We start from the raw sequence: 22,861 nt of genomic DNA, 5'->3' as shown, positions 1-22,861 counted from the left end.
TGACCGTAGCCTGGAGAGGATTGTCAGGAAAAGGCCATTCAAATGTGTGGGGAGCTTCACAAGGAGTGGACTGAGGCTGGAGTTACTGCATCAAGAGCCACCACACACAGACGGGTCCTGGACATGGGCTTCAAATGTCAAACGCCTTACCTGGGCTAAAGAAAAAAGAACTGGTCTGTTGCTCAGTGGTCCAAAGTCCTCTTTTCTGATGAGAGCAAATTTTGCATCTCATTTGGAAACCAAGGTCCCAGAGTTTGGAGGAAGAATGGAGAGGCACACAATCCAAGATGCTTGAAGTCCAGTGTGAAGTTTCCACAGTCTGTGTTGGTTTGGGGAGCCATGTCATCGGCTGGTGTTAGTCCACTGTGCTTTATTATGTCCAGAGTCAACGCAGCCGCCTACCGGACATTTTAGAGCACTTCATGCTTCCTTCAGCAGACAAGCTTTATGGAGATGCTGACTTCATTTTCCAGCAGGACTTGGCACCTGCCCACACTGCCAAAAGTACCAAAACCTGGTTCAGTGACCATGGTATTACTGTGCTTGATTGGCCAGCAAACTCGCTTGACCTGAACCCCATAGAGAATCTATGGGGCATTGCCAAGAGAAAGATGAGACATGAGACCAAACAATGCAGAAGAGCTGAAGGCCGCTATTGAAGCATCTTGGTCTTCCATAACACCTCAGCAGTGCCACAGGCTGATAGCATCCATGCCACGCCGCATTGAGGCAGTAATTAATGCAAAAGGGGCCCAAACCAAGTACTGAGTACATATGCATGATTATACTTTTCAGAGGGCCGACATTTCTGTATTTAAAATCCTTTTTTTATTGATTTCATGTAATATTCTAATTTTCTGAGATTCTGAATTTGGGGTTTTCATAAGCTTTAAGCCATAATCATCAAAATTATATCAAATAAAGGCTTGAAATATCTTACTTGGCTTGTAATGAGTCTATATAATATATTAGTTTCACCTTTTAAGTTGAATTACTGAAATTAATGAACTTTTGCACGATATTCTAATTTTTCGAGTTTCATCTGTATATTTTTACCTCTAATGTTACAATGAGCTTATCCAAGGTAGCTCAGTTCAGCCAAGTTAGATATTGTTGTTCGCTCTAACAATAATCACATTGAAACTCATTTATTTTTCAGTTGTTCATTTTTTAACAGCTAGCTCTGCAGAACAGGGCAAGACGCTTGGCTGTTGTGTGGTCATATCCTAAAGCATGACACTGGTGTGATAAAATCATTCCTGGATTTAATCCGACGCAGTTTATCCAGAATTGTTATATTTCCAGAGAGTCTTTTGATTACATTTGCCATCATCTCCATCATTTTCTGGAAAGAAGAGACACCAATTACCGTTTGTGTGTACCTGTGAGAAAGAGGGTAGTCATTTCCCTATGAAAGTTGGCCACTGGAATTGAATACAGAAGTATGGTAAAAGTCACCTTTTTGGAGTTTTCAACTATGTTAAAGATTTTTGCAATGCAGTGAATAAGGTACAGTACTTCTTCCTGTACACATCAAGTTCCCAGATGCCAGGAAATTGGTCGAAATGGCTAGTTTTTTTTAACAGCGATGGAGAGTACCACAATATGTTAACGCTATAGATGGAAACGCTATTTCCTGGAAGTGTGCATGATGCAAGGGTGTTCAGTTAGTCACACTTGTGGGAGAGGTTAAGTGATGGACATCTACTAAGTCAAAACAACATGAACATTGCTGGCTGTGATGTTGGGCACTACCTTATAGGACACCCTGCTTACCCCCTGCAGAACTGGCCAATGAAACACTGTTCAGACACTGGCAGATTGACCCCTCAACAACAGATGTACAATTACAGGTTAAGCATTGCAAGGTCTGTAGTGGAGATGAGCTTTGGGAGGATGAAAGGACGATGGCGCTGTTTCCTATAGAGAAATGATTGCAACCTGGAACTGGTAAAGAAGATGGTGCTGACCTGCTGTGTGCTCCATAATATCTGTGAGGAACATGGAGACTGTTTCAGTGAGGATCACCTGTGTATGCTGCATTCAAACATACAGTCCCCTGTCCAACCAGTACCTGAGCATGGTTAACCAGAAGTAAATGATATGCGAGCTGCATTACTGCACTATTTCAGCAGGCAGGATGAATTATGTTCTTAATATACTAATTGGTATTCATAATGGTCATTTTGGAGGTGATTGATTTATTTAAAAAAAAATGGTTTGTAGTAGCTAATTTTGGATATAATGTGAAGAAACAACAAGACAGGATGTGTTAAAAGTCAGATTTATTACATTAAATGTCAATATGTACAACAAAAAATTGTGATTAAAAAGTGAATACAAGGTTTAACGTTTGGTTACGTATGTAACCTCCGTTCCCCGAGGGAGGGAACGACACGTTGTGTCGGAGAAGCGACACTAGGGGTCTCTCTTGGCGCCGATATTCACCTCTGACCTATTGAAAAGGGCCAATGGGAGTTGGCAGTCAGTATTTGCATACCCGCCCCGGACATCACGGGTATTTAAAGCGGGGCAAATCACGGAAGTTTAGTCAGGATTTTTCTGAGGAGCGGAATGGTCCGGCCACAACAGTGGCTCGGTTCAGTGACATGGCGGAGGAAAGACACAGCGTGTCGTTCCCTCCCTCGAGGAGCGGAGGTTACATACGTAACCAAGCGTTCCCCTTCTGTCGCTCTCTCCGCGTTGTGTCAGAGGCGACACTAGGAGACCCATTCAATCTTGCCATGTGCTGAACCGTGTGCGTGAACTGCCCGATACAGAGGCGGGCAGGGATTCATCCAGTGCCGCGCATCGTCTGTACCTGGCTGCACGTACCCTTCCCCAATGCCCCATAAGAACATCAGAGTCCTTCTAGTTACCCTGGGAGGGAACAAGGCGATGTTGCCAACATGGGAGCGGGCCAGCCTGGCTGGGCCTCTTTTCTCTCTATGTTTCTCGCATAGAGCAATCACGGCCGGGGCCCTTACACGCATATAGGGAAGGGGTCTTACCAGACCCTCGGAGACCACACCTGCCCTTTTTCTTGGGGAGGAAAAGTGGTAGACACGTCACCGCGGCCATCTTAGGGCTGCGTGTGGAAAGTATGGTGCGGTGGTAGATCCAGCCTCGAAGGGGGAGTTGCTACAGCACGGCGACCGAGGCAGCTGTAACTGCCTAAGGGAGACACGGGAGTCGCTTCGTAAGGGGACAGAACAGGTGGAATTACACACAGGGGAGTCGAGCAGGAGGCCTCTTTACCTGTGGAGCACCTATACCAGTACAGGGTAGCCATCAGGGTACCCGCAGTGGCTGGGTCGGCGAGTTCCTCCAGCTGAACCGCGGACCCGGAGGGCTGGGGAGGAATCGACCAGGGGCCCGACTTCGAGTGGGAGCGCCCTGGGAAGAAGGCGCACTACTTTACCTTGACGTCAGGAAAAGGGCTGAGGCATAGCGATCCACCCGGCGGTCGGTCTACGTGTTACCCGAGTTCTCACGGGCTCGGACCTGACAAAACACGAGGCGCTAACCGACTCAGCGGAGGTTGTAAAACCTCGTGAAGGTGTTGGGTGTTGCCCAACCAGCGGCTCTACAGATGTCTGCTAGGGAGGTGCCCTTGGCCAGTGCCCACGAGGGCGCTAACACCCCTTGTTGAGTGAGCTCGGACCCGTAAGGGTAGGGAGCGCGACCTGGGTGTGATAAGCCAGTGTGATGGCGTCGACAACCCAGTGGGCGAGCCTCTGTTTGGAGACGGCATTCCCTTTCTGCCGTCCCCAAAGCAGACAAAGAGCTGCTCAGAGCGTCTGGTGCTCTGTGTGCGGTCCAGGTAAATCGTGGGGCGCACTGGACACAACAGCGAAAGGGCTGGGTCTGCCTCCTCCGGGGCAGCTTGCAGGTTCACTACCTGATCTCGGAATGGTGTGGTAGGAACCTTGGGCACATAGCCGGTCGCGGTCTTAGGATCACAGGCGTATCTGCGGACCGAACTCCAGGCAAGTGTAGCTGACAGAGAGCGGCTTGCAGGTCCCGACCCTCTTGATGGAGGCGGCGCGATCAGCAGGGCCGTCTTAAGAGAGGGCCCTGAGTCCAACTGATTCGAGCGGCTCGAAGGGAGGTCTCTGGAGTCCTGCCAAGACTACCGAGAGATCCCAGGAGGGAACTAGGCCTGGCAGGGAGGGATTCAACCTCCGAGCGCCTCTCAGGAACCTGAGGATCAGGTGGGTGCTTACCCAAAGACTTGCCGTCTACAGGATCGTGGTGGTGGCGATAGCGGCAACATACACCTTGAGGGTGGGCGGGGACAGCCTCCTGTCCAGCCTCTCCTGTAGGAACAGAAGCACTGACCTAATCGCGCATCTCTGCGGGTCTTCGGCTCGGGAAGAACACCAATCTGCGAACAAAGCGCCACTTTAGAGCGTAAAGGTGCCTGGTAGAGGGGCTCTGGCTTGGTTGATGGTATTCTAGCGGTCGCCCGGTAAGCCGGCTAGCTCTTCAGCGTCCGTCCAGGGACCAGGCGTGGAGGTTCCAGAGGTCTGGGTGCGGGTGCCAGAGCGTGCCCGTCCCTGAGAGAGGAGGTCCTTTCTCAGGGGAATTCGCCAGGGAGGAGCTGTCGCGAGGAGCCTGAGTTCCGAGAACCAAGTCCGAGTGGGCCAGTAGGGGGCCACCAGCGTGACTTGCTCCTCGTCCTCCCTGACCTTGCACAGCACCGGTGCAAGAAGGCTCACTGGGGAAATGCGTGCTTGCGCGGCCCGAGGGCCAGCTGTGTGCCAGCGCGTCTGTCGAGGGAGCCTCTGTTAGAGGCGTACCAGGCGGGCAGTGGGAGGTTTCCTGGGCGGCGAACAGGTCTACCTGGGCCTTGCCAAACCGTTCCCAAATCAGCTGGACCGACTGGGGTGAAGCCTCCACTCCCGCCCGGGCAGGCGTTGTCGTGATAAGCGGCGTCCGCTACGACGTTGAGCTTGCGGGGATGTGAGTGGCACGCAGCGACTTGAGTCGCTGCTGGCTCCATAGGAGGAGACGGCAGGCGAGTTGTGACATGTGGCGGGGCGTCGCGCGCCTTGGCGATTATATGCGCCACCACCGTGGTGCTGTCCGATCTCACGAGGACATGTTTGTCCCGAACTAGCGGGAGGAACTTCCTGAGAGCAAGAAGGACGGTCAGCAACTCCAGGCAATTGATGTGCCAGCGCAGCGGGGCCCCTTTCCAGCGGCCGCTGCTGCGTGCCCGCTGCACTGCGGCACCCCACCGGACGGAGGCGTCGGTTGTGACCAGGGCGCGTCGGGACACCTGCTGCAGGGGCACTCCTGCCCGTAAAAGCAGAGGTCTGTCCAGGGTCGGAGTGTTTTGAGGCAGGCAGGGGTGATCCTTACCCGATGCGTGCCGTGGTGCCATGCTTGTCTCGGGACTCGAGTCTGGAGCCAGTGCTGGAGTGGTCTCATATGCATCAACCCCAGCGTGCGACGCCCGTGGAGGGCGCCATATGCCCCAGGAGCCTCTGGAAAAGTTTTAGAGGGACCACTGTGCCTGGCTTGAAGGAGGCGAGGCAGTCCAGCACCGACTGAGCACGCTCAGCTCGTGAGGCGTGCTGTCATTGAGACTGAGTCTAACTCCAACCCGAGAAAAGAGATGCTCTGAACGGAGTGAGCTTGCTCTTTTCCCAGTTGACCTGAAGCCCCAAGCGGCTGAGGTGCGGAGCACCTGGTCTCTGTGTGTGCATAGTAACTCTCGAGAGTGTGCTAGGATGAGCCAGTCGTCGAGGTAGTTGAGAATCGCGGATGCCGGCTACTCGTGGCGGGGCAAGGGCGCCTCTGCGACTTTCGTGAAGGCGAGGGACAGAGACAGGCGAAGGGGAGGACTTTGTACTGAAGCGCCTGGCCGTCGAGCGCTGAACCGTAAGAAGGGTGGGTGTCGTGGCAGAATTGAGGCGTGGAAGTCAGCGTCCTTCAGGTCTACAGCTGCGAACCAATCTAGATGCTGAGCGCCAGCCAGAATATTTCTCTGCGTGAGCATTTTGAGCGGGAGTTTTAACAAGGCCCGATTGAAAGCTTCGCAAGTCCAGGATTGGTAAGTAAGCCGCCGCCTTTCTTGGGTACAATGAAGTAAGGGCTGTAGAAACCCTTCCTCATTTCGGTTGGAGGGGCCGGGCTCTACAGCGCCCTTGGCTAAGAGGGTCGCGATTTCCGTGCGCAGGGAACTGGCATGCTTCGCCGTGTACTGCTGAGCGGGCGCCCCTGAAGGGCGGGAGCGGGCAAACTGAATTGCGTAACCGAGTCGAATGGTCGGTGCAGCCAGCGTGATGCGTTGGGAGGCGAAAGCCACGCTTCCCAGCTCTGCGCTAGGGGCACCAAAGGGGCGAGTATTTTGGGCGTACCGGCGGGGCCTGCAGCGAGGCGGAACAGGTAATGCAGCGTCGGGCGGCCGTTGCGGCCTGAGGCTGAGGTGCTGAGAATAGACTCAAAGCACTTACCTTGCTCACGCGCCCGGCAGGCGGGTTCTTGACTGAGGAGGAGGTCTGATGTTGGCGTCCTCTGGACTCGTCTGAACCGGCCGGCCGAGGGGACAGTCGTGGGCGAAGCGGAAGGCGGGATCGCCGCGTCCGGTGTGCGGGACTGTTGTGATCTGAAAGCACATTGCCGTGAAAGCGGCATTTGCGAGCCAGGTGACCCAGAGGCAAAGGAAATAGCTCTTTTATTGAGAATGTGGGTACCACAGCCCCGTCAGGGGTGTGGCAAATGAAAAAACAAAGGATTCTCCTCCGGCCCTCCACCGGGGGCGGGCGGTCTTACCACCTCCGGAGCTAACGTCTTGGCTCTGGGTCGGCTGTCTCAGGAGCGGCTTAGGAGCCTTCCGGGTCCTGGAGGGGTTAAGTGAGACAGGGAGCGTCTGCCGCCTGCGGAGTGCTTCGGCAGCTGGGGCTGAGAGCTGGGCCCGGGTTGAGGCGGAGCAGGAGCTGGTTTCCTCGCAGGGGGCGCCCTCGGCGGGCAGGCGGGGCAGGGCCCGTGGCGGCAGGTCTCTGGCGAGGGCATGATGTCGCGAAATGGCCTCCGTCTGCTTCTTCACCTGAGGAGAACTGTTGGGTGAAGTCCTCGGCGGTGTCACCGAAAAGGCCAATCTGGGAGACAGGTGCGTCCAGGAGGCGGTTCTTGTCAGCCTCACGCATCTCGACCAGGTTGAGCCAAAGATGGCGTTCCTGGACCACTAGGGTGGCCATCGTCTGTCGAGTGCCTGCGCTGTGGCCGTCGTAAGCTCTCAGGGCGAGGTGGGTCAGCTGGCGCCAGTTCCTGCAGCACATCAGGATCAGGTCCACCCCGTGCATGTTTCTGAGAGCTTTGGCCTGGTGGACTTGCAGGAGGGCCATCGCATGCAGAGGCGGAGGCAGCGCGTCCAGCCGTAGTGTAGGCCTTGGCGTTGGCGAGGATGTTGTCCTACAGGGCTTGGATGGGAGATGCAGGCGACCCGCCAGGAGGTAGGGCTACGGGGCATAGATGGTGCGCAACTGCCCTATCGACCTGGGGAATCAGCGTCGTACCCGTGGCGCTCTCCGCCGTCGAGGGTGGAGAGAGTGGAGCGGGTGGCACCTAGGCAGCGGAGGCGGGGCTCTCCGCGTAGGCGTCAGCTCATCATGCACCTCCGGGAAGAAAGGGACCGGGGGATCGCGAGGCCGTGAGCGGCTGCCCCAGGAACCAATCATCCAACGAGAAGGCTGTGGGGAGGATGGAGGGTTCCAATCCAACCCCACGCTCAAGGCGGCCGGGCAAGCATGTCGGACATCTGGCGTCGGCCTCAGCCTGGGCCTGCTGGCCCGAGCGGCAGTCCAGGGAGTCCTCGGCATCAGACACCGCACTCTCCGATGCAGCGGCGAGCTCATCTGCTCGGACTCGGGAGGATAGACAGCCAGGCGTGAGGCGAGCTGCTATCGCCCTTGGCGTGGGCCGGAGACCAGCGGCGTGTCGAGAGCGGGAGGTTCGAGGGGGCTACCGGCGAAACTGCACCGCTGCCGCCCCAAATGCGCCCCCAGCGCCAACCGCACCGTCCTCAATCCCGTGGGAAGAAGGAGCAATGCGAGGTGCAGCTGGGGTGGCTTGCTTTCTGTTGAAAGCAAGCGCGACACTAGCGTGGTCATGGTCATGTTCTCGCGGTGAGAACATGAACCATCCTAAGCGCCGCCTCGGTGTGATCGCGGCCCAAACACACGAGACAGCGCCTGTGGCCGTCTGAAGCGGAGAGCACTCTACGCATCCAGGAGCGACACAGAGGCGGAAAGGCATCTTGAAAAAGCGGCGTCCTTAAAAGGGCGTTCAACGCCGCTGTGTTTGCTCTTTTAGAGAAATTACTCTTTTAGTAAAAACTCTTTTAATACACAGTGTGTGTGTGTGTATGTGTCTGCGCTGTCGAAGCTCAGGGGCAACAATGCATGCCGTGCAATGAGAAGGAGAAAGCCGCTGTTGTGCACCGTCAAGATCAACAGCATGCAGATCGTCAGAGGAAAACAGGAGCGTTTAAGTGGTGTGTAACTTCGCAGCAAACTGCAGACAGACCATCGGCTCGAAGAAATTTTCTGAATGAACTCCGTATTTGCCCGCTTAAATACCCGTATGTCGAGGCAGGGTATGCAAATACTGACTGCCAACTCCCATTGGCCCTTTTCAATAGGTCAGAGGTGAATATCGGCGCTCAAGAGAGACCCCTAGTGTCGCTTCTCCGACACAAGGTGGAGAGAGCGACAGAAGGGGAAGTGTCATTCTTTGAACAGCACACATACACATTTAAAAACTGCACAAAAATTGTTCAGTGCAAAAATAGTTGAAGTATGTCCAGTGCTAGAAAAACTATGTAAGATGTCTTTAGCAAAGGTGCTGACATGAAAGAAAAACACCTTCCTCTGCTCATCTTCCATGACGGTGACCATGCACCCTAGACGTCCAAGCAGAAATGCTGAGGTATCATTCATACTTGTCATGATTTCTTCATGCATCTCTCTTGTTTGCAGCATGAAACGTTCATCTGCAGCTTTAAAATATTCCAGCAGGTCCTGGTTACTGTCATGTTTTATTTTTCTGTGTAAGAGAACAGTAACAAAGAACACAATTTAAGGGGAACCAGTGTCATAATAATACACATAGGCATATTTTTGGATTATGAAAATGCTATTACCTGCTCTTCTGCTCCTCGGTGTATGTGAGTGGTTTTTCACCTCTGGCCCTCAAGGTCCACTGTCCTGCAGTGTTTAGCATCAAACATGATCAAGCTCACCTGCCTGTAACTTTCTAACAATTCTCAAGACCTTGGTTTGCTTCTTCAAGTGAGTTTGGTCATGGATGAAGCTAAAAAAAAAGCTGCAGGACAGTGGACCTCGAAGGCCAGAGTTAAGAAAACAAAAGCCGGTTGACTGACTTGCCGGCCGAGTCCATAACGTCAAAATTAATAATTTTGCTCCATCCACTGCCGCTTCTATTCATCTCTGTTTTTTGGTCCCTGTATTCCTAAAAAAAAATTATTTGTGGACCACTTGATCGGCAGAGCACGGTTCGAGATTGGGCTCCAGCTCCAGCCCCGGTGGAAAAGCGGTATGTGGTATTCTTCTATTACCCCATATCTAGTATGATCTTTAATTCTTCCCATACCACTTCTTTTTTGTGCTCGGGTCATCGGTAGGGATGACTGCATACCACTACCCTAGGTCGTTTTGATACGGTGCTCTATGAGATTCGTTTCAACGGGAGAGGTGAGAACAAGTCAGAGAACTCTCCTTGCAACCTGGTAACCTCCGTGACATGTAATGGTAAGAGGTGGTCTCCACAAGTTACCAGGGTGAATCGATCGGTGGCTTTTAAGTTCACCTCCGGCCCGAGCTCCTCCCTCTCCAGAACCACTGTTGCCAAAGTAACAGAAAACGCCTCTCTCCATGCTTTTGGGAGGTTGAGGTGCTGAATCTGATGTGCTCCACCTCTATCCATTCGTTTTACCTCATAATCGATTTTCCCAACTCGCCATGTGACCTCAAAGGGCACTTGCCACGTGGCGAGTAATTTAGAGCTCCTTGTGGGGAGCAATACAAGGAATTTATTTCCTGGTGTAAATTCCCGTAGTTGAGTGCCCCTATTAAAAAGTCAGCTTTGACATTCTTGGGCCTGGAGCAAATTCTCCTGAGCTAATTGTCCCAGTGTGTGGAGATTTACTCAGGTCAAGAGTAAATCTCTTGCTAATGTCCCTCCTCCCAATTTTCCCATAGGAAGTCAAGCAAGCGGCGTGGTCAATGCCCATATAATAATTAAAATAGGAAAAACCCTGTGTGTTTGAGCCACTTGTCCCAATTCCGAGCATCATCGTGCACGTATTTACAAATCATATTCTTTAGGGTCTGATTAAATCATTTGACCAAACCATCGTTATGGGGGTGGTAAACGCTGGTCCGAATCGATTTAATGCCCAATAATTCATACAGTCTGCATAGTGTGTGTGACATGTGATAATTATGAAGAATGCCTTCATGCTGAAATGTTCCGCAGTGGCACTGCTTCTGGATATCGCGTTGAATAGTCCACCAGAACCAACACAAAGCGATGCCCGGGTGCCGTCCACTCTAATGGCCCAACGAGGTCCATAACAACTCTTTTGAAGGGGACCTCGATCAACAGAAGGGGGCGTAATGGCGCTCTTGGGGTGGACGGGGATTCACCAGCTGACATTCACGGCATGTCTCACACCGACTGCGAACATCCCCGCGAATGCCCGGCCAATAGAAACGGGCTATTAGATGGTTCAGTGATTTTTCCTGCCCTAAGTGACCCTAAGAAACATATCCAGACATCTCTGCAGTATTAATAATTGGGAATGTCTGGCTGGAGGCGTTGACCATCAATCACTTTCACTTGGTCGAAGGTGTGCCTAAGGGTTTCGTCTCGTGTCTGCTCCAGAGGGAAATCCCCTGCAGGGAATCCTCCCTTGTATCCTCCTGACGTGGAGCTGAGGTGGACAGCACTGGCATCGCCTCCCCAGCCAGCAAATCGCACACCACACACCAATACGCTTGGTTGCAGGAGCCATCCACACATATTCCCCTCAATAAAGTTGTAAATTTCAGCCAATTCATAACCAAGATTAGTGGATTGTAGAGGCAGGGACTAACCGCAGCCTCGACACTATGCTTTTGTCCCCAATATTGAATGATGACCATGACAAAAGGGTAATTTTGAAAGTTTCCCATGCTCACACCTTACCTTCATCGGCGAGCTTATTTCCAAAGCCTCGGATTGAACCAAGCTTTGGTGAATGGAGGTTTGGTTACAACCTGAATCCACCAAATCCTGGAATCCAGACCAATGTCTCCACCTCCATCGCGGGGCATTGGTCCTGGCAGTGCCCAGGTTCCCCACAGTGCCAGCGGACTGGCCCAGGCTTTCCCCAGCACCCATGGCAGAGGAGTAACTATACTGTGGGGAAGGCGAGAGAGAGGAAGCCGGCGGGTTATGAGAATGGGGCGCCGGTTTTGGCAGAAAGCCCCATTCCCGCCTCATTTCCGGAGTGCAGGTATAGGAAAAGGGGAAGAGTCCTTGGACAGAATTAGCTGCAATGAGGACCAGATCTTATGCCGTTTAGACAAAGGTCTGGCAACATGAGGCTACTTTGATCTCTGCTACCAATCCTCTAGTTTTTCAGCCTCATGCAGCTCCACAGGATCTTCTACAACAAGTCAACATTTCTCGATTGTTTAACATTTATGATTCATGGCAGCCCATGATGAATGTTCTGCAATCTCTGATGGAGTGTAGCAGAAAGTACATGTGAAAATGTGATGTGCAGCATCTGATGGTTTACATGTGTCTTAGTGATGAAGCAATGCACACATCAATCATTTTATACACAGGCCATTTCAACACATCTGCAAAAACCTGGCGGCCAAGCCATGTACAACACAACTGTCATCAGCCTCATCATACTGACTAAATATCACTGAAAGAATATTATTATTTACAGCTTAAGCTCTGTTCCAGAACGTAGAGAGCTGCTTCGCTGCTTGCTGCCTATATAGGTTGCTGTATTCTAAGGCAGCACTTTAGCCAGCATGGAACCTAATATCAATTAAACCCTTTGAAGTGCTCAACAACTCTCAGAAACTCTGTACATCATACAAATACCGGTAGTGCTCCACACAGGAGAAACTTTGTACTGATTTCAAACAAGTTTGACATTAGCTTGTTGCTATGCTTACAACGTGATACTCTAATAATCATAAATATGCATAGCACACACAAATATTGCGTGAAATAAACCATTTTAATTACACTGAACTATTTTAGTAGCTATTTAGTAAAATATAAGTATATTTATATGTTTATAGTCAACATTTCTCTATTTTTTAAAGTAGTACAATTATGATAGAAGCCTAGCAGGCATGCAAGCAGCACACAATGTTTAAAATATGTAACTTTCACACAGCTTCAAAATTATATTGCCATAAGACTTAAACATTACACATATAAGCATGTGTATATTATGTTAGCATGTTATTATAACTCTTTGTTCAACAAAATAACCTGTCTTTCAACTTATGTCATGACCAGCTAAAAAAAAATCAAAATCATTTCTGTGCAAAATTGGAATTTCCATCCATCTTCTATAGCTGCTTACCCTTGGGTCACATGGAGACATTACTGGAGACATTCCCTGCTATCTTCAGCCAAAGGCATGGAAACATCCTAGACAGGTGGCCAGTTTATCACAGAACAAATAGACAGAAACACCCTGGGTGAGCTGTGACTTGAATCAGGGACCTTTTTGCTGTGAGGCAACAGTGCTACCCACTGAGCCACCATACCACCTCAAAACTGGAATATTACAAAAACAATTAAAATAAAAAAGCTAAATTGTCACTTCTGGGAAATTGGTGCAAAGAGAAATAAAAATGGAAGTTGAAGTATCAGTGGCTGTTTTATTCAATGTAATTCATTATTTGGGGTTTGGAGCTCGCAGATAAAATGCTCTTGTGAAATTCATGTTGGCTTGCTTTTAGCGGCAGATGCCTTCTATTTGGGAGCGAAAGAGTGTCAGACAGTCCTGTAGCCAATCATTTTTATTAAAGGTTTTGTGTCTGGCATTTCATAATAACCAGAGCAGGAAATCAGATGCTATGCAATGATAATGATGATTTTCTCTGGCTGAATTATGTATTCATATGGCTTTTTGAGGCAAAGTCACATGACCTTTTGATGCTCCTCTAAACTCACTGAGCACTTTATTAGGAACACTATGGTGCCCAATGTGGTCTTCTGCTGTGTAGCCATGAGCCTCAAGGTTCGACGTGAGATATTACTCTGCTCACTACAATTGTACAGAGTGGTTAGCCTTTCTGTCAGCTCGAACGGTCTGGCCGTTCTGCGTTGACCTCTCTTATCATCAAGGCATTTCCGTCCACAGAACTGCTGCTCACTGGATGTTTTTTGTTTTTGGCACCATTCTGAGTAAACCCTAGAGACTGTTGTGTGTGAAATTCACAGGAGATCAGCAGTTACAGAAATACTCAAACCAGCCTGTCAGGCACCAACAATCTTGTAACGGTCAAAATCACTGAGATCACATTTTTAGTGAACATTAACTAAAGGAATATATTTGCTAAACACATTTCCATCATTGTTTATGCGCATGTCCTCAAGCGAAAGTTTAAATACTTAATGCATGTTTTGGAGATTTGAATCACTTGGTGTTTTCATTAGCATTCTTATGCGGATCAAACATTTGGATGGAAACTCGGATATAGTCGCTTGATAATCATGTCAGATTTTTCGTGAAATGCATGACATTGGTCTGACGTAACAATTCGTAAAGCACTGTTTACCTGGTGCTGAAATCTGTAAATTCCAACCACAGAATGTATGTCAGTATTGCACAACCAGATGCTTCTTCACCTAGAAAAATAGTCCCACCTCAAAATGATGATTTAGATAACATAATCTCATTTAAGTGTCATTCTTTTAATGAGGAATTGCTTTAATGAAGCTTAATATTTCTTTTTTTCTAAACCATCTGGCTGTAAATGTACTCAAAGTCTAAGTGTTGGCCTACTATAACACATGTTCCATTTGTTTTTTAAAAGCTGAGAGACAAGGCAAAATTATTTTATGTGGCAATCGACAGCAATGCTGCATATGATGACCATAAACATTGTGTATTCTCACACATTTCATGTGCTGTGTATGAAATCGAGCTTGCGTAACATGAAGTGTTTGTGTTTATGTTCTTGCGTAAAAGACGTTTCAGGTCTAAGATATAAATAATCCTAAATATAACTTCAAGAATGTGTAGTGTTTTTCTATAAAAATGAATAAAATATTTAATGGCTATTACTGAAGAAGATGGTCTAACCATACAAGGAGAGAAAGGTCCAGATCTAATTGATGCCACACTAGTTGATATTTGCTGTTTCAACTATTGATCTGCCAATGATCTCAATGCTGAGCACACAATGTACACCAAGAGGTCAACAGCAGTGTAAAGACTTCTAGTGTGCTTTGCCTTTTAATTGTAAATACAATATAATAAAACTGTAAAAAGAATGTGGAATAAAATAAGTGGAATGTGAAATCAGTTTAAAGTTTCTTGCTTGAAAACGCAGAATATAAAAATGAACAATGCTTTGACCTGCCAAGAATTCGGATCAACTATAATTACAGGTTATACCAGCCATCCTGTGTGATCATGTTGCATTAGTACACAAGCTTAAACCTCAATCATATGTGAAATTAGCCTAAATTTACTGTTTATTCTTAAACCCAATAATGAGTAACCTTCTGTGGCTTCAAACATCAAAGAATTCATAAATGGGTCACATGAGCCACATGGATGGCTTGACAGGTGAGCTGCATGTGTTGTACTTTGACTGCAGTAAAGAAGTAATCAAAATGGTAATCCAAACCATATAAACCTGTATGTGTGCGGCATGAGAACATGAGAACTCTCAAAATGAAACACTTAACCAATAAATGTTTCCTTTGATGAGCCCTCATGATAATAGTGCAGGCACTAAAATGCGTTGTACATGCTGAGGCTTGATTCGTTCCAACACCCTTTCTCTTCTCAGTACACTTCAGATGGACAGCAGTCAAAAAACGTGTTTACTTTGCCGATCATGCATGTGGAGGTGGCAGAGGAATTGTGCGGGCATGTGCACATGTTTAAGTTACATAATGACATGAAATGGGTTGCTTTTTCTTTGTTTGTATTTTATATATTTTCATGGGGGATCACAAAATGTAATAAAATAACCACTGTGCCACAGCCACATGTTGATGTTAGGTTAAGATTTCATTAAACCTATTTGTTTGTTGGATCAGTTGAAGAAAGAAAGGTGTTATAAATTGCAAGTTGGCTGAAAACTAGGTTTTCGATCTGTTGTCAAAATAACTTCATGAGCTGTTAACGTACTTGTCATTATAGTCATGGATGACATTTTGGAAAGCTAATTAATCTTTATCACAGATGCAGAGAGTGTGCTATGTTGAAGTGATAGTTCTACCAAACATGAAAACTCTGTCATATTTATTCACCTGCAATTTGTTCCAAACCGGTGAAGAAAGAATGAGTTTGGCATGACATTAGGATGAGTAACCATGAATTTTCATTTTGGGGACAACTATACCTTTAATGTTGTGTCACATACACTCACTGAACACTTTATTGGGAATACTATGTGTAAAACAGTTAAAGGATGGGCAAGGAGGAGGCGAGAAACGGCTTGTCAACATAAATAATAATTTAATAAGAAACTTAAAACACAACATAAAACAAACACACAAGCGGACATGCCCGTAATTCTCTCTCTCCCGAACAATGGTCACCGGCTGCCTTTATCCCTCGTGCGCCTCATCAGGCCGATTGGGGACCGGGCGCGCGATATTCCGACCCGGCCCCGCCCCCCTCCACTCCACATTCCTCCCGGCGTTATCTCAGGCCGGGGTGCCACCGGCATGACGTACACCCCCCCATCCCTTGGGCGGGGTGTATCTCGCGTCCCGCGTGGTCATCCCCGCCTTCCTCGCCCTGGGAGGAGACAGGAGGGGAAAAAAAACAACAAAATAGGTGAGGGAAAAGGCAAACACGGTGCGAAAGGGAGAGAGAGAGAGAAAAGCTCACTCACCGGTTCTCTGATGTACCGTCGTGTGGTCCTCGAACACTCCCCCACACTCCAACCCTGGGCGAACCGGAGTGAAACCTTCGACCCCCAGCGGGTAGAACGCGCCTCCGCTTTTCTGGCGGCAAATGGGGACCCTCCTCCGCCCCTGGCAGCGGCTCTACCGCTCCGGGCGGTCGGAGAGTTTCTTCCCTCCTCCCCTCGCGGACGGCGGCCTTCCCTCGACTGCTCCGCGTCTCTGGGGACGGCAGGGCACTCCTCCGCCCCCGGTAGCGGCTCCCTCGCTCCAGGCAGTCGGGGTATCCCGTCCCCACTTGCCCCGCGGATGACGGCCGTACCCCGCATCCGGGCGGTCGGGCTACTCCGTCACCCGGCAGCGGCGCTCCCCAGGGTGGACCGTAGTGTCGAGGACTCTGCAACAGGCATCCCTCCTCCTTCCCGGCTTTCGGCACCAATGTAAAACAGTTAAAGAATTGGCAAGGAGGAGGCGAGAACCGGCTTGTCAATATAAATAATATTTAATTAAACTCAAAGCACAAACATAAACACACATGCGGACATGCCCGTAATTCTCTCTCTCCCGAACAATCGTCACCGGCCGCCTTTATCCCTCGCGTGCCTCATCAGGCCGATTGGGGACCGGGCGCGCGATATTCCGACCCGGCCCGCCCCCCTCCGCTCCACACTATGGTCCTAAAAAGTGGCTGACGTGAGATGCTATTCTGCTCACTACAATTGTACAGAGTGGTTATCTGAGTTACCGCAGCCTTTCTGTCAGCTCGAACCAGTCTGGCCATTCACTGCCACTCACTGGATGTTTTTTGTTTTTGGCACCATTCTGATTAAACTCTAGAGACTGTTGTGTGGGAAAATCTCAGGAGATCAGCAGTTACAGAAATACTCAAATCAACCCATCTGCCACAAACAATCATGCCACGCTCCAAATCACTGAGATCACATCAGTCATCAGAATGAACAACACAACATTAACTGAAGCTCCTGACCCATATCCGCATGATTTTATGCACTGCACCTCTGCCACACGATTGGCTGATTATATAATCGCATGAATAAGTAGGTGTACAGGTTTACCTAATAAAGTGCTCAGTGAGTGTAGATGACCAACAGTCATATCCAGCCAGTTTTTGCCAAGTTACTCACAACCTTTACATTTTACTATTGTGTATTTTAAGATCATGAAATAATCTTGTTTGTCTCTTCATTAACAGTAAATTACTATATGACTGTCACCTGCTCTTGAACACTAACCTCTTCATTTTAAGAAAGAGGGCAAGTAAATGATGAAAACAAAAATGAGGTTGTAATACTGAGGTTTTATCTTGTGACTAAAGAAATTTGCACTCAAGTCCGGTTTTACATTGGTCAGCAATTATTCTAGGGTATGTTCCATTGTCATAATTTTAAAAACATATAATCATCGTGCTAACTTCTCATCAATTTGTCATGCGCTGTTATTCCAGTCTACTTTCTTTGAATGCTTAGTGTACCTTTAATCCAATATATCACTGACACCCAAAATGTCCAGTGTGGGTAAGAAGGAATATATGGAGGGATGATCTGAAGCAGACTATATAAGAGCATGCTATATAGGCAGAGCACACTTGGAAATGCTGATGCCAGTTCTGTTGCTTTAGCTCCTGTTTGCCAGCACTCCACAACTATGAAGATCCTGATTCTGTTCCCAGTTTGCATGAGCCTGATTCTCGGCAGCTATGCACAGAAGCCTCATCCCTGCAGTAAGACATTCTGACCTAATGTCCTTTGACTGTAAATTATAGTGAATTACTGCTTTATTGTTATCACATAACTTATGACCAAATGGTAACTGCTAAATAGCTGATTAGTTCTACTAAACAGGGGTTGTGGAGTAAAAGATGTCATTTAATAACCCATTCAGAAAATACATGTTTTAATTATATGATATATATGTATTTATTTATGTATTTTAACATTGAAAATGGGCAAAAATATATCAGAACATATGTTGGTAATTTACATGTATATATTTATTTTTAAATATATAGATTTTTTTATTTTCCTGATTAATTTTCCATAATTTTTGTGTGTGTATATTTAAAAAATCAATATACATAAATATATTTAAAATAATAATAATAATTTCAACAAGAAAATAATTTTTCCCCACTGATTACCTAGGAAATTGTAACTACATTTACACATTGCATTTATTTATTTTACATTTGGCAGATGCTAAAACAACTTGCATTCATGTTATTCAATGTATCAGTATGTGTGTTCCCTGAGAATTAAACCTTGGTGTTGCTAATTTTCATAACCCTGAAGTTTTTTTTATTTGGGATACTAGAAGGAGATAGAAGACTTAGTTGGTCTTATATTAAAAAGGTCTAATTAAACTTCTCTCATCATTTACTCACTCTCGAGCCAGCTAAGATGTTTATGACTTTTTGTTGTTCTACAGAACACTAAAGATTTTTAGAAGAATATCTCAGCTAGGCACATACAATGCAAGAGAATGGTGATCAGGTCCTTTGAAGCTCCAAAAAGCAGATAAGGTCAGCATAAACATAATCCATCAGACTCAAGTGGTTTAATCCATGTCTTCTGAAGCTATTCAGTCGGTTTTGGGTGAGAACAGACCAAAATATAACTTCTTTTTCACTGTACATCTTAACAGCAGTCTCCTTGGTTGTCATGATTTCATTTAGCACCATCTAGCCTCTGCATATGCGTCAAGCACTAAGAAGTGTAATCAAGCTTGAAATAATGTTTGTGCCTACAGACTGCAATTGCTAGATGTACGATGATGATGAAGTAGTTATATTTTGGTCTGCTCTCACCCAAAACCAACTAAATTGCTTCAGAAGACAATCATTAAACCACTGTAGACTTATGGATTATATTCATGCAGACTGTATCTCCTTTTTGGAGCTTCAAAGGGCCTGATCACCATTCACTTGCATTGTATGGGCCTAGCTGAGATATTCTTCTAAAAATCGTTGTTTGTATTCAATAGAAGAAAGTCATACACATCTGGGATGGCATGAGGGTGAGTAAATGATGAGAGAATTATCATTTTTGGGTGAACTATCCCTTTAAGTATTGTATTTAAATTTTTCTTAAAAAACATTTTTGGACATGCAATTCGATTTTCATTCGCACACAAATTTAATCATAAGATACTGTCCATACTGATTGTTTTAGTCTAAATTAAAATGTTTTCTCTCACATGACTTACAGAGTCTCCACCATTGCTTGAGGGGAAACTGAATTTGGTAAGTGGGCTGGACATGAAGAGAACATCAGAACTGAAATTCGATTTTCAGCTACACACTGCAAATGCTGATTTTGAAATATTTTAATAGTGCTAATATAATCTCGCTCTCACACCCAGCTCTTCCCAGGGCAGAAGTTACGTGTATATGAGAAATTCTACTATGATGCAATTGGACAAAATATTCGTGTTATAGCATCTGGGAAGGAGGGCAATGAGACCTTATTTGCAGACAATTTTCTACTATTTAGAGAGGTACGGTCCCAAAGATTTTAAGATAATAGCAAAACAGAAATAAACAATTAAAACTACCATATTGTGAAATTCATCATTAAATTGTGCTGCTGAGTCTAACTTCCTGAACTGAGCTAATATGACTTTTTGCTATCCTCTCCACAGGGGATCGAATAATAGATCTACTACCACAACCGCACCTGTATTAAGAAGTCATTGAAGGTTTCTTTCATGCCTCTTGAGATTCCCCATGATGCCAAGTTCTTAAGACAGATGGTCTTGGGGAGCAGCTCTAGACCTGGAGAGGGACTGCTTGTCAATAACTGGGAAGGAACAGTACCTCAATCAAAAGGTAAAATGCTCAATTATGAGAGGGTTTTTTTTCAGTTGATTCTTAATCAGGATTTTAGGATTCAGCACTGTCTATAACATGGGTGCATATTGTGTTTTACATTATATACATATATATATTATTTTGTATTTAATTTTTTTGCATGATACTTTTAACCTAAATTATTTCTGCTTTTTGTGAATATACTTCTATACATTTGTTTATATTTAGTTTTCCCTCCATGCTATACAGAGCCAAAAATACAATCTAGCTAAATAAAGGAATAGTTCATCCAAAAATGAAAATTATCATTAAAATTTACTTACCGTCATGCCATCAACAAAACTTTTTATGAGAATATCTCTACTCTGTAGTTCCATACAATGCAAGTGAAAGTATTTGAAGCTCCAAAAATCACATAAAGGCAGCAATAAAGTAATCCATATAACTCCAGTGGTGAAATCCATTTCTTAAGAATATGATAGGTCTAGGTAAGAAAAAGCTCAATATTTAAGTCATTTTTTACTATAAATTCTGCTCCCTGCCCAGTTGGTGGCGATGTGCACAAAGAAATGAAATGCAAAAGAAGAATGTGAAAGTGAAATGGGAGATTGATAGTAAAAAAGGACTTAAACATTGATCGGTTTCTCACCCACACCTATCAAATCGCTTCTGAAGACGTTGATTTAACAGGTGGAGTCTTATAGGTTAATCTTATGCTGCCTTTAAGAGCTTTTTGGAGCTTAAAAGTTCTGTCCATTCATTCACTTGCATTGTATGGACCTACAGAGCTGAAATATTCTTCTAAAAATCTTTGTTTGTGTTCTGCAAAAGAAAGTAAGTCATAATCTGGGATGGCATAAGGGAGGGTAAATGATGGGAGAATTTCCATTTTTGGGTGAACTATTCCTTTTACTCCCAATTTATAGTAAAAAAGGGTTAAAACATTTTAAAATATATATAAATTAAATATTTTAAGATGTTTTATTAAATAAATAATTACATTTATTAAACAATTAATGACCATTACAACAATCAAATTGAGTAAATTTTGTGTTGGCTTGGGTGAATAAATATGAAATATTTTTTCATTACTTTTTTCATGAATTTGTTCTCTGTGCCTTGCTCCACAGAAAACTATCTATTGACCTTCACTGAGTTTGGCTGCATGCCTCTGTACGTTGTCTATTTCACAGAGAAAATTGACTTAAACTTCATGGCAAGGTTAGTGTAAAAGGTTATGGGCCTTTCCCCTCACAGAGACCATAACCACATCCAACTCTGTTTTCCATTAAAACCCAAGACACATGGATAATAATTTTGTAATCAAGTCTGTAATCTTGTCCTTTACCTAACCACATGTGTAGTATGCTGATGAAGAACAACAGGATATTATGCAACAGTTTGCGTACTAACCAATTACATGTGTTTACAGTGCCTTTCCTCTTCCTCAGATCAGAGCCGTCTTATGGAAGAATTACACGCACATAAATAAAACGATATGTGTGCCTTACGAATGCCATTAAACACTATTTCTCAATCCTGTTTTCAACAAACACCTACTATTCATCAATTTAGCAGCAGAAACAGCTGATTCTGTTAATATTCAGAAAACAAACCCTAACCACTAACCTACACTTTTTCAAACCCTTAAAATCAGAGGCCATTATTTATAGGTTGATAAGAATATTGTTCCAGGATCAACATAACATTTTGATTAAAAAACATGTCCTATATGTGTATATTTAATCCATTTCTAAAGAAAGCAATGAATCATTTCTGCATTATACACTTGGCTAGAGGGAAATGCCCTCCTTAAATTGAGAGTTTTAAGATAAGCGTTTGAGAGAACAAACTTCAGTCACAAATACATAACTATCATATTCATTTATGCGTCAGTTTAAATTTTGCACAACTACTGCATTTTCTTAGTAATTATGTTACTATTATGTTGTTTAGAGAAAACAACATAATAGTGAAAATGTATTTAAATAAAATAAATTATTATTTTATTTATTGCAAACTGTACAATGTCATTTTTTTCTAAATTGTTTTTATTTCAATTTGTTACCAGTTGGACCAATTTTTTTTTCTCCCCCTGCGATTTATGGTCACTATTGTAATGCCTAAATTTTCCCCAGGGATCAATAAAGTACTATGACTACAGTAATATAGCTATACTATATACAGAGATCATCATGCAGAACACTATGCACACTATGTTACTTTATTTTTAGGCACAAAAAGTAGAGTAACAAATTACATTTTAAATTCTTGTAATCAGATTAGTTACAGACTTTCAATGAAAGTAATTACGTTGAAGTACATTACTTGGGTTCATATATTTAAAAAAAATATATATATATTTATGTATAATGCAACTAAAATGTGAATTCAAATGGTCATATGTAAGTCTGTTTGCGTTTCTGTGACAGCTGAAGGGTGTGCTACAATGAACAAGGAGAAAATGGACATAATTTTAAATTTGAGTGGAAAATATAATAATTTTGTGATAAGTGTTTTAGAAAGTAATTTACAAGTAATTATTAAAGTGATTACTTTTTCAATGAAGTAATCTGACTATAATTTTAGAGTAGTTAGTAATATGCGGTGGATAATTTTTTTTTGTAATTTACGTAACACTGATTATATGTTAATCCATTTTCTTTGCCTCAGTTATTATGACCTAGTGCTTGGAATAGAAGACCCGGAGGTCTTCATACCTCCCTCTTTCTGTGATTCGGTGGAACTTAAGGAGACCAAAGATGGTGCTGTGACAAACTTCTTCACCGCTCTTCTTTGAAAGCACCTGTGTGTATGAAATAAAATCCTTTTTGATTTTGCTTTTAAACCTACTTCACATTAAAGAATGACTGTTGAAACTATGGCTATACTGCA

General features: G+C 45.3%; 1 protein-coding gene across 1 annotated transcript; it reads left to right on the top strand.

Moving 5' to 3' along the window:
* Positions 1 to 17,701: 17,701 nt before the first annotated feature.
* On the top strand, positions 17,702 to 22,766 carry epdl2 (ependymin-like 2). The gene is given in 6 exon segments (XM_052104000.1): positions 17,702 to 17,881; positions 19,365 to 19,399; positions 19,519 to 19,653; positions 19,798 to 19,984; positions 21,097 to 21,187; positions 22,640 to 22,766. Coding segments are annotated over 6 exon segments (732 nt in total). The 5' UTR covers positions 17,702 to 17,724.
* Positions 22,767 to 22,861: the final 95 nt, after the last annotated feature.

This window comes from Xyrauchen texanus, chromosome 34, assembly GCF_025860055.1.
Source record: "Xyrauchen texanus isolate HMW12.3.18 chromosome 34, RBS_HiC_50CHRs, whole genome shotgun sequence".
Taxonomy (NCBI): Eukaryota; Metazoa; Chordata; class Actinopteri; order Cypriniformes; family Catostomidae; genus Xyrauchen; species Xyrauchen texanus.
This window is presented reverse-complemented; position numbering and strand designations above follow the sequence as displayed.